General features: G+C 37.3%; 1 protein-coding gene across 5 annotated transcripts in view; it reads right to left on the bottom strand.

Annotated features, from left to right (window-relative positions):
- C3G (C3G guanyl-nucleotide exchange factor) overlaps positions 1-13,317 on the bottom strand; it is a 125,242-nt gene that overhangs the window by 19,183 nt on the left and 92,742 nt on the right. For all 5 annotated transcript variants that reach the window (XM_083144535.1, XM_083144533.1, XM_083144534.1 and 2 more), the window contains exons 8-9: positions 8,377-8,568; positions 7,141-7,367 (exon numbers count right to left, since the gene is read on the bottom strand). In XM_083144535.1, the coding sequence (XP_083000661.1) occupies positions 7,141-7,367; positions 8,377-8,568 (419 nt within the window). The remainder of the gene's footprint in view (positions 1-7,140; positions 7,368-8,376; positions 8,569-13,317) is intronic.

The raw sequence follows: 13,317 nt of genomic DNA, 5'->3' as shown, positions 1-13,317 counted from the left end.
TTAAATGCCGACAGACCATTGTAGACCTCCAAAGGGTGCTTGTCCAGCAATGGGATTCATTACCGCAGGACATGCTGGATGGCCTGATTCACAGTTTGGGGAGCCGTTGTGCAACCTGTATTGCCGTCCAGGGTCACCACACCCTGTATTGAATGGTTCTGGCACCATCCACCACAAAATCATGGCTGTAGGCAGAAAAAAAATTCAGGGGTGGTTCACTCATAATTGTTCCCATGGGTGTCACAAGAAATTTGAATAATAGAAATAATAATAATAATATTTTTTTTAAATTTCATAAACTAATTAATTCCAAACATATTATTATTATTGCTGTCCTTATATCCTTGAGGAGACTTTACTCTATCCATCAGAAGTATGAATATGCAGCACAACTGTTTTTATTTATTTATTTTACGTATCATACAGTTATCATATTTTGTTACAAAAAACAGTGGACGGGTTGTGCCTGAAGCACGCAACAAGACAAATGAATTGTATTTTCGTTTTTTCCAATAGATGGCATATAGATATAACTGTGTGACTCAGTGTACCTTTCGTTAAGGTTACCCTGAGTCAATTGTTCATAATCGTGGAGTTAGTCCATCAGCTGTCAGTGAGCGGGAAGGCATTGTTCTCGTTATGCACCTGTCAGACACAACCCGTCAAATAACGTAACAACAATTTCACCCGTGTATTGAAAGTTAACACTACAGTGTTAAACAACTTAAAAATAATGATTTTCATGTTTCCATAATTATGTATCAATTAGTAATACATGTATTTGTTCAAACAAATAACTATTTTATTTACAAAAGTTCTTATATGTTTTTATTTTAATTAAATTTTTCGGTGCATACCAGGCACAACCTGTCCAGTCACGTAACAACAATTCTACCCATGCACTGAAGAGTTAAGTTTTAGGTACCTCAAGAAAAAGAAAAAGCTTTAAGAATAAAAGAGAAATTTTAGTCATGAAGTTTATGTTGTTTACAAAAAACTTAATTTTTGGATTTTTGAAAACTGTGGAAACCAGTTATTCTTTGGATTAAATGGTAAAACATAACCTGGTGTCTGTATTGTAACCTCAATTTTTCGATCTAACGCAGTTTTTCTTTATTTCCGTTATTAACAATAAAAGTAACAAACATTATGCTACTTTGTAACTTGCAATAAATAGGGTTACCAGATCGCTGTAAGGGCATAATGTCCCAAAATGTAGGACTTTAAGTCAAAATGTAGGATGCAAAACACTCGCAACAAATAATACACATTTCTAGAACGAGTTAGAAAGTAATTTAAAATTAGCACTTTTCAGTTTTTAAAAATATGATTTCTTAATGAATTCTTATTAAATTCAAAATTCCCAAACTTGTAATCAAAACTATACAATACACTTATAAAAATTTCAGGTTTAGTCAAAATATATTTCTGAGACAATGATGAACAGTAAAACTCTTTGAAAATATATTGAACCAGTACCAAACGTTGTACAGACTTTATGAAAAAAATATTTCTCTCATGAGTCCGTTGTGAGGATTGTAATGAAAGTACTCTCAACATTTGCATCATGACTCAGCATTTACCGTATCTTGAAATGGTTCCAGAAATTTTATCTGGGATAGTTTTTAGTTCAATAACTTTGTTCTCTATACCCCCTGCTTTAAAATCAAAGTATTGATTAACAATGGGAAACACCTTGTTCCATCAGTAAAAACCCCAAGGAAAGAAATTTCGCTCATGCACCGAACAAGTGACATCATCAGAATGTGGCCCCAAAACTTATCCATAAATTGCTTTTGTTTTTGTTACAGCAGGACAAACTTGTATTTTCTTTTTGGGCAATGACTGAATGAAAATAAATTTCACTTGAGTTTGGGAGCGTAGTCCATATACTTGTAACTTGCAGGATTTCTCTTTGTTCAACTGAAACACGTATTTTCCTAATTCATATTATGTGTGACGTTCAAAATGTAGGACATTTATGATATTTTTCAAATTCCTCCCGGATGCCGGGCACAAGGTTAAAATGTAGGGCACGTCCGGGGAAAACCAGACGTCTGGTAACCCTAGCAATAAACGATGTCCATTCGGAGAGAAGGTGTGTGTGGGGGGGGGGGGGTTCTGTGAACCAGTTTGATCCCACTTTCCGACGCTCATATTGTTCCTATGCTTACCAAACAGCATTATATACAACCACTATGCACTATATATGTGTTTTATAGGACCGGATATGGGTTAAATGTATCTACTATATCGAACCGCTGGGTGGGTAAAGGATAGTGAATGTAACGTGCTACGAAGCTGGATATCCTAGGTTTGAACTCTTATAAATGGGGAATTTAAAAGTTGGGACTGGAATTTTGGAACAATCACAAGGGAATTTTCAGTCTGATCCAGGAACAGCACTGGAAAGAGGACAGCAGAAGTGAAAATGAAGGGGTAGCGGGTGGGCTGCGATTCTGAGAATTAAATTATTTTTGGTTAAATTTCAGAATTCAAAATGTTTGAAAATTCTAGCTCAATCATTCCAGGATTGTCTGTCTCCCTGTTGTATTTTTGTGAAACTGTGAATAAATTTTTGAAAATGTGTTTGGTTTCTGAACTTCCATTAATCTAAGATGCCAGAGGTTTCAGGGGGGGGGGGTGAACCCTAAAAAAAAACCTCTAAAGAAGACCATGCACAAAATGTATGCCACCGACGAAGAGAGACCACACCACATAAGTGCTGCCCACTGTCATTTTTCACTATTGCTGTATACCTTGTATCTGTATCACCGTCACGTGTTTCAGTGTTGTCAGGGCACATTTTATTGCATCAATTATCGTAGTGACGCAATGTTTTCTAGTGGATCTCGCAAATCCCTTATCTTATGGATGTGAGTGTAATAATATAAGCCTGGGATTTGAAAATCTCTCTCATCTCAGAACAGTTTATTTCTCACCACTACAACTGTATGATAAAATTGTGAGAACATTCATGTAAGTGTAATTATGCTTTTCACAAACTTAAAAGCAAAACTTAATAAATGGAACTAAGTAATAAAAGAATACATTCAGGTGACAACAATAAAATAATGCAACAAGTAACACAAGCCTGAAGAAAACTTAGAATGCCATACCTGTCTCATTCTCCTCTTCAGTGAATAATAGAAAGAGAGAGAAAATTAGATTATGCAACAATGAATTAACAATGTTATTGCAAGAGAAGCCCCTATATCATAATATGCTAACATATTGTGCAAAAAATGTAATGCAAAGTGAACATATCTTCTTTATACAAGGGAGAGTCAAATTAAACCCTTACACTTAAGTATGTGGATTTTTTCTGTGAGCATACCTACTCATGCACCGCCTGCTTCAGCTTTTCATCGGACTTGGCAATTTGCCTCCCAGCGCCTCTTTGAGCAGTCTAAACACATTAATACCGCTGGCAGAAAGGTCTGGCAAATATGGTGGATGTATGCATTGTGTTTTTAACAACAAAAAAAACCTGTACTGTGAAATCCATGCCATTTGGGCTGATTGTAGAATGCAAGTGGTTCTTTAGGAGATCTGCATATGTTGCACTGGTGACTGTTTCTCTGCTGGGTATGTATTGCTCCAAAATGTCTCAATCATCCCAAAAGACAGGCAGTATAACCTTTCCTGGTGATGGTTGTGTGTGAATTTTTTTCTGTTTTGGCCAGGAGTTATGAATGTCATTCTTTACTTTTCTCTTGGTTTCCAGTTGGTAGTAGCAGACCCAGGTTCATCTCCAGTGACAATTCTTCATAGGAAGCCATCACCTTCAGCTGCGAAGAGCTGCACAAGTTCCTCACATGCTTCGACACATAGATCTTTCAATTCTGCAGTGACCTGATGTGACACCCACCTTGCAGAAACTTTATGGAACTGCAGAACATTATGGATGATATGCCATACTGATCCATGACTCATATCCATACAGAAAGATATTTCATCAGTTGTTAAATGCCAATTTTCCTTCCCCATGGCTTCAACTGCAGCAATAGCCTCTGGCATCACTACTCGATGTGTCTGACCCAGTCGAGGAGAGTCTGCCACATTTAGAAATGCAACATAACACTGTGTAGAAACTTCATACACCATTTGTACACTTGTTTCAATGACAAACATGCATCACCATACTTCACATCCAATCTTTGATTAATTTCCTTTCACTACTCAAAAAAATGTATAAAACCCACCATCTTTACACTACTGACATGCCAGTGTGTCGAATTCCAGCATTATGCTGCCATCTGTTAGTCACCCTTCACACCTGCGAAGTTACAGGACAATCAAGTGTAATTTGGAATTATTAACATACTTTCAAGTTCATGTTATGGGGAATAAACAACGCGGTTGATAATATAAGACGTAAGTGAGTTACTAAAGATATATCCGCAAAACTTACTTGTAAATGTTCTATTCTCTGCCACCATCCACTTGGGAACTTGATGCTTTACTGTTAGGTAGTGCAACTCTCACTACATTGGCAGATCCATCAGATCTGTCAACAAGCGTATACAACAGCACTTAGCGGATGCATAAAAATCTCAACCCACTACCGGACTAGCAAGGCACCTCAGTTCAATAAACACAGGATCCAAAAAGTTTCTGTTAGGCATACATAACACACCCTAGTCGACACCAAAATCAAAGAGACGCATGCAATTATGCACTTTCCGCACGAGCTGAATATTGACAGCGGTCAGGCTCATCATGTTTGACTCCCGCTATTACAACAGCTCAAACCCATTGCACGCAGCAGATGAAATGGCTACACTAGCACCCCTAGCAGTAGTCGAGGAAACAACAACAGGAACCGGAAGTCAACCTAACAGTAAAGCATAGAGTTCCCAAGTGGATGGTGGCAGAGGCCACTGAAATTAATAAAACATTTACAAGTAAGTTTCGCGGATATATCTTTAGTAACTCGCTTACGTTTTATATATGAGGCGTATTCAGAAAGTAAGTACTGAAAGGGTGTAAGAAATAAAGTAAAGTAGTTTTGTACCCTTTTTTATTTGAATTGCATTCTACAGACCTTAAACTACTTTTCTACGTAGTTTCCACCATTTTTCAAGCATTTATCATAGCGTGGCACTAGTTTTTGTATTCCATTGTCATAGAATGTTCCCGCCTGTGATGAAAGCCATCCATGCACTCCTGCTTCGACATCATCATCCTCATCGAAACGCTGACCACAATTTTCGATTCCAGGCGATCTATCACAATTTCGTAGAGGACTGTTTTCTTGAAATTTGTGGAAATTCCATGGAAAGCAACGATATTGTGAAGCGTCTGTTTTCACGAATTTCCACGTCGACCGCACACACCAAATCCTCGGTCACAACAGATGACCGACCGATCCTTAGCTCATCGTGAACTGTCTCACGACCTTCTTTAAACATAAAAAATAAAGACCTCTCACAGTTGACGGTGGATGTCTACCGGTTTCACGTTTCTTTCATTGAGAAAACTAATCACAGACCGGACTTCACAGTCAGCGGGCCGATTGATTTTCTTGAACATTTCAAACCTTCATAAACCTACGAAGAAAAAGCATGACCTGCTCCCACGACTGCCTGTGGCTTACTAACGGATGAAGGACGTCAGTGAGAAATCACATGGTCGCGACTGCAGCGCTACAGCGGCAATATTTGCAAACGGTACTTACTTTACGAATACGCCTCGTACTTTCAAGGTTTTCATTTGTTGTAGAAACAGCAACAAAACAAAAGTTAGGAGGACCAGCTATGATAATGATTAGAAATTTTCTATATACATATATACATATACAGCATGTATCATAATAGAGTAAACAACTTATCAGGTTTAAATACGGAGAAACTAATACGTATTCACTTTATCCGCACAACTGTTTTTCTCTTCTTTGTTCTATTAATTTCAGTGGATAAAGTGAGCACTAGTTTCTCCGTATTTATCTACTACCGCATCTTTCTTCTCCCAATTATGAATTATCAGGTTTATTATTTAAAAATTATCTGAAACACAACAATGAGGTTTGTTGCATAACAATAAGAAAATCTTCAAGTTTTGATTTCATGCCCAAGACTGTCACTGTGGCGCTGGTGTAGTGTTAAAGAAAATGGCAACTTTCGTAGGTGCAGAAAAAGCAGGATGTGTCTTAAAGTTCCCAGACCTTACCCACCTAGACTTCTGCATTTGGGATTTGTCAAAGGAAAGTCTATGTGTCACCTATGCCAAAGAATGTGCAACAGAAAAGGAGAGAATAAGAAACACCCTAGCTTTGGTAGACGAGGTGTTATCTGGAAAAGTATAGCAAGAACTAGAATTTTGATGGGATGTGTATCGCTGAACATTTGTACACATTTGTATATATTCATAGAAACTTGAAGTGTTACTGATTGATACACAACAAATATCATTAGTGTATTCCATATAGTTTAATCTTAAAGTTGTTGACTCTATTATGATACACCCTGTATATATGCTTGGAAACTGTACAGGATTTAAGTATAATAATTGCAAGGGCATATGAGATAAATCATATAGTACTTATGTATTAATTTTTTGTAATTAACAGTACATTTTTCTCTGCTAATACAATGATGGGGCAAAAAGACTTCCATGTCTTTACCCAGTATTTGAACCTAGGGTTTCTGGCTTGGATTGATTGATTGATTTGTTTTATTTTACTTCGCTTTTCTGCCATCTTTGGCTAATCATGACAATGATTATGCATGATGATATGATAAAACTGATGAAAGGACACTCGCAAAGAACAACCATGCCCAGACTGGGATTTGAACCTGGGACCATTGGTATCATAATGCAGAGCTACCACTCTCCTACGGAGGTTGGCAGGACCTCTGGCATTGTAGCATGTGAATCACTATGCAATGCCCAGGGTTCGCAGATTTGAATTCCAGTCTGAGCATGGGTGTTCTTTTTGTCTCATCAAAGCCAAATGTGGTAGAAAAGTGACGTAAAATAACCAAATCCAATCTTACCGTCATGAACTCCAGCATTCCATGATATACACCTCCAAAATGATGTACCATGCATTACATTCCACTAAAACACTATTAAAAACAATGATGAAAGTTTACAGAACTTCAAAGAAACAGGTAAACTTCTCACTCTGTTACTAACCATTCTTATTTGCTCTTGTGGCATGAACAATAAGTGCTTCCAGATTTCCCCCTCGAATATCAGGACCTTCCTCCTCTGACTTTTTGTAGACTAGATAATGCGTCACATCCAATTCATCCAGAGGATTTAATTCATCAAAGTCTGTATCACTTTCACTTTTCTTCGGATGCACAGGAGGGACAGGTTTCACCAACTCCACTGGCTTCGTTTCAGGAACTTCCTCTTCCCTGAGGAAAAGACAACTACTTTAGAAAGCAGTTACCGATTTAAGAGCTCAGATTTCATATAATGTTAGTTCTAATTCATACTTTCGCATTATTAACTTTAAGCCCTTTGGCCTGCACCAGCAAAATAATTTTCGAAAACCACTATGCTATTCCGAAATTTTGAAAAATTAAATCTGCTTAGATTTCAAGTAAATGTTTGTGCGGTTTGGTTTCATTGTTGGCTAGATATTTCTGCGTTAGTCTATTTTCTTTCATTGATATCATGCAACAGATAGAGCAAACCATGGGATGATTCACTTAACTGATCTAGAAAGGAATTCCAACGGGATGTAATTTTTCAGAGTTTGGAATATCTTAGTGGATTTCAAATAAAGAGGGATTTTTAAAAATTACTTTGCTGGTGCCTGTACACAGTATAACCTCAATACTAAATCCAAAAAAAATTACTGATTCTTCTGTGTCAGCATCACCCAAATATTGATATCAGAATGCGTTGATTTTAGTCACGAAAACTGACTGACACTTTTGTACAGTGCAACACTCACTTTCACAGAATCTAAACATCATGTAGGAGTATGGTATGCTATGAAAATGTACTTATTCATATATAAAAGTTACGAATGTATGTTTGCTTACTTACTTACTCCAAAGTGAAACAGCCCTCTGCGGGCCTGCTAAGTGGCTTTTTGTAGGGCGACGTGTGGTCAGCACATCCGAGTCCCTATTATTTTCTGCCTTTTCAGACCAGAGCCTACTACTTTTCAAGATGTTCTCGCAATGCAGGATCAACACTGAAATTTTGTGGGCTCCCACTGGGAATCGGACCTGGGAACTGTTGCACCAAAGGCAAGAGCACTAACCATTTCGTTACGTAGGAGCTCTTAAGAACATGACCCCTCCCAAAACATACACTCTGTGGTTACGTCTGGAACATTTTTACAACAGTTTCATTCCTCACCTAGTTTATTTATTTATTAATTAATTATTATAATGATCAGTCTCGACTCACCTAAGTTTAACTGGCTCTATTTCCACGCAGTTGGTCTTCACCTGCTGAACTTCATGAGGTACGGCATGGGGCGACACAGGAGGGGTGCTTGATGAAGACTTCACGCCGGAGGTGCGGATACATTTTGGAGGCAATGCGGGAGGCACAACAGTCTTCTCCTTTGGAGGCGTCTGGGGAGGAGTTTCTATGGTGCTAAAGGAACAAACAGAAGCGACTGATACATAAACAACATCTGAATTCAATGCACAAAGTTGAATTTTTCAAATCTTAAACAGACAGGATCATTTTTTTTTGTCACTTGAAATATTCTTCCTCATGGAAAAGACGTTTAGTTAATATATCTAATGTTAAAAGAGTAACCCAACATTCTATTACCGAGGCATTCAACGAAACGTGGTCCTACTCCATGTAAATAATAAAATTAATTAACTTGGAAATTATTATTGCTTTTAATTGCATTAAGGTTTAAATATTTGTGAATGCATATAATTTCCATATTTCACCAAAAACAATTATTAGCATTCGTAGCCTATATGCTTCACAGACAAATGAAGTCAAATTTTGCTACATTTACGTGTCACACACATAACATATATTTGTTAATGCTTTTCGTGCATTCAGGCTATGTCATCAAACCCAAGTTTTTTTTCATTTGTTAGCAGACACCACAAAGTTCTTCATAATTCTATGAAATCAGTTCATTGTGAATATTTTGATCCAATCTCATGTCTGTAACCTTATATTGCATGCATAAAATGTCACACACATAATGCTGGAATGCCTCTACCTCTGTTCATAAAAAATAAACATTTTTTTAAAAAAAAATCAAATTGGCTTGTAAGCCTATTTGAATACTTGCATTGTATTACACATGTATGCCCTTCTGTAGGCATACAAAAACTTACCACTGACCTCCAGTGGTTAGTACAGCATGCTACAACATCATTTAATTTTGTTGTTATTGCTAATTTATACATTACTGTTTCCATATTTTTAGCAGCGGCGTTCATTCAGGGTACGCAAGGTACGCAATGAATACCCACAACACAGTCATTTTTTCATCTTCCTCGAACATGAAAATTCAACAATTAACGTTACGAGAGCAGTTCCACTGCAAGAAATTCCGCTTTCCCCACGAACACGCTGCTCGTGTAGCCTAGCCTGGCCTTCCTGAAGGCAGTCCCGAATGATCCCGATTGTAACTTCGGCAGCCACCCGATCCATGTTCGTGTCGATTTCCGCAGAAAGATGCTGTTTCTTCGGCTTGGTACCTTAGAAATTCGGAAGGTAACCTCATTGGCTCAGATCAGCCCCGACCACGTGTTTGGGACTGCCCGCACTCACCCTCTCTCTCACTTCTTTCCCTGTTCTAAGCATCGAGGGTACCAAAGATTTTGACAGGGTATGCAGTGTTAGCTTACTAGCATTTAGCAGCCATGCGTAAATAGATCACTGTGTGGGTTGCAATAAAAATACATTATAAAAAGTGATACAGGAATCAGAGAGGAGAGCAAGAATATGTAGTGGTGGAAGATCATATTTAATATACCCGTAAACTATCACATATAAAATATTTATATGAGGTTAAAGTTACACTAGCAAGTTTTTTTTAAGTATAGGGAGGTGAGGACCAGAATGGACTGGCCGACTGAAGACTGGGTCTTGCGTGAACCCCCTTTTGGCATCATCACTGTGTCGAGGAGAAAATATGTGAACAATTTGCAAGTTTAGCACAATTCTCAGAGTACAAGAGTATCTGTTTATCTCCTTTCGGGATCAACATTTTATTTGAGTTCCATAGCATGGGTGTTGACTGTTGACCCGACGATATCAATGAATGATAAAAGAAAAACATAATAAAACACAATTCTTACAATGGAATTCGAATGAGCCCCCTCCCTCCTGACAGACATTGCAAAGTGATGTAATTGGATGTTATATTGTGCCTATCATAATTTATTTTAGCTTTTGAAGTGTTCTGGGATGCATGCTGATGTATTTTCTACTTGTCCTTAATTATCTCCCTTCTACAAAATACTTTGTCGACTAGCAACTCCAATTCATTCGTCCACAAGAATGTGCGGTTTTCGGGCATAGCAGAACGGACACACCGTACCGTGGGAGGTTGACTTTTGCATTCTTCTGTCGTGTGAAATTTGCAGCGAGTGTTTCGTTCATATTATTTACATTACAGGATCTCTATTGTTTGTCGGTGCAGTGAAGTGATATAATAGGGGGACCGGGAGTTATTGATGAGATATTTGGCATTTACATAAAAAGTGTAAACAATCCAAAATGGAAGGTCTGTTCCTGATTTGGAAAAATTGTTTCAGGCAGGAATTGTGAAGGATGGTAAGCAGTATATTAGGCATTTTGAGAAAAAAAATATCTCTACAGAGTGATTGACTGAGTAGAAAAACAGTGAAACTTTATTGTTGGCCTTATTCGTTGGTTTCCTCTGCGAAAGGTGTGAAATAGTAGAGGATACTGAGACTTATCAAATTTATTACATGAAATTTGAAAGGACGGAAAATGATTGTGCCATTTCCTTCCCGTTCAATGTTCATCGCACTGCATGAAGGAAATAACTGAAGTTGATTTGTTGGACTCTACATAGCTACTATCAGAATATATTTGCGAATATAAAATATCATACATATATTTTACCTCATTACATTTGGATACTGATACAAGGATGAGAAATTTCCCATTATACAATTGTAGAAAGAAGTCATTTTCTGAATAACATGATGGCCCGGGAAGGGGGGGGGGGGTTGGGCCCCCATAATCCATTTTGGTTGGCCCATGTTGCGTACCCTAGTCTGTCACCACATGCCACTGATTTTTAGCCGCGTTCGTGGGGATGAGATGTGGGCGTGTTGTGAAAACTTATGTGTTAGCCAAAAAAATGAAGGGGAAAAAACAACAAATGTTGGGAATAATTCCGTAAAAGATGGATTTTGGTCAGTTGTTAGACCACTACTACGTAGAAGTATAAAATCTCAAAAGTTCACGCCCTTCTCCCCTCAAGCATCAGATTCACAGACTCTTAGTTACTGGCCTATATCTAAGCAGTTATTTTATATTAAACTTTTGATCCTCATTAGATGGGACTGAAGAAAAGGTAAGGTTTCGTTGTTCAATAATGTAATGTAAGTGGTTTTCACGGTATGTAAGAAATCATCTTTTAAAAAAACACAAGTCTTCCTGTACTTTTAGAAATTTCTCCATTGTAACTTTCGAGGAAATTATGCGACAGAAAATTATTTGGAATAAAAATTATAACCTAATTTATAAGCGTTAAACTGATATTGTCACCAAATAGAGTACTTCGTACCCACCATCTTGATTACTGTCCAGCGGCTAAGTCCCTAATGATTGACGAATAGTGTAACACTTTTTGATAAAAGCAAGAGACTTGGTAGTATAATTGTTATGCATTTAATGTATTTTAGTCGAGGAGCCAATCGCTATGTGTGTGCTGATGCCTTCCATGTTCAAAAGAGTCCGCCATATTGGTTTGATATATCTCGGGAATGGTCACACCTATCAATGTCTGGTTTTCTCAGAAGTGCTCCAAATAGTATAAACTTTCACACTAAATCCATAAATCTATTTTTAAAAATAAACTATTCTTTTGTGAAAAACTCATTTTTTAAAGCATTTTGTGAGCTTAACCGCATGTTGAGAGTTATGTTAATGGTTATCTTCTTACATTTTCAGTCATATAAATTAGAGCTCATTCCAACAGCTTGAAATAAGGTCTCAAGCAATTTAATTTTGTATAATTGTCATATGTCCAGTAACTTTGTAAATAAAAAAAATAGTATTCTAAGTATTCAGTTCATCTAAAATTTAAATTAAAACTTCTAACAAACATTACACAATATTACAATATATATAATACTATCGTTTGATTCGGGAATATTTTTAAGACTGCTAACTAGTAGCGGCGATTGAGTGCCGAACCTTGGGGGATGGGGGAAAGGGCAGTTAATTTTCTTATTAGACAAGACTTTGCATTAAGAGGCCATAGTGCAAGGCAAAAAAGTGGCAAAAAGTTTGGGGTAATTGCTCATTTCGTCCCACGAACAGGGCTAAAAATATGGAAACAGTAAGGTATAAATTAGCAATAACAGCACAAAATGAAGCCAATTATCAAGTGGAATATCATCTGTCCAGGGTGACACAAACGAAAGGTCTCATCATAGGGACGCTGCAGGTCAGTTCATTGCTGATGCAGGACAAATTTCAGTCTCATTTTTCTCCCTTATATCAAAAAACACCTCGATAAAACATTCTCAGTATGAAGAGGAAGGATGGTAGTTAAAGATATCCAAAAATGAGAAAAATCGATTGGGAGGTGTTTTGAGCTGTTCAAACTTGAAATTTGAACAGTGTGTTCAAATTTTACTAAGTTTCAACATTTGATCATCTCATAACATGCAACCGTCTTTCCTCTTTACAACGAGCTCAAGAACACTTCTGTATCTTCATTCGTTCCTGAGATATGCTTAATTCAAAAGAGCATGTTGCTCAAAAATGACATTTTGAACAACCCTCATATAATTTGTAAGACTCATATTTCAGCAAAATCCTTTCTCACGTATCGTTTTTGGAAGCAAAGCAAAGCTGTATACCAAATATCATCAAAATCGGTAACTATGAAGATCAATTCCTGCTTGATTTGACATGGAATGACCCATACCTATTCTGCATGAAACATCCTCTTGCATTTGAAGCAATACTCTATGTTTTGCAAGCTCACATATTTCTTCACTATTAAAATACTAAATTGGTTTTCTGTATGATCGATTGATTGATTTAGTTTATTTTTAGTTTGCTTTTCTGCACTTTTGGCTAATTGCAAAATGAAGACGAGTGATGCAATTGATGAGAACATCCAAGGAGGCCAGGAGTCGAACTTGGGACCTTTGGCAT

Source organism: Lepisma saccharinum, chromosome 23, assembly GCF_977018435.1.
Source record: "Lepisma saccharinum chromosome 23, izLepSacc3.1, whole genome shotgun sequence".
NCBI lineage: Eukaryota > Metazoa > Arthropoda > Insecta > Zygentoma > Lepismatidae > Lepisma > Lepisma saccharinum.
Note: the sequence above shows the minus strand (reverse complement) of the source record. Positions and strands in the feature narration are given on the sequence as shown.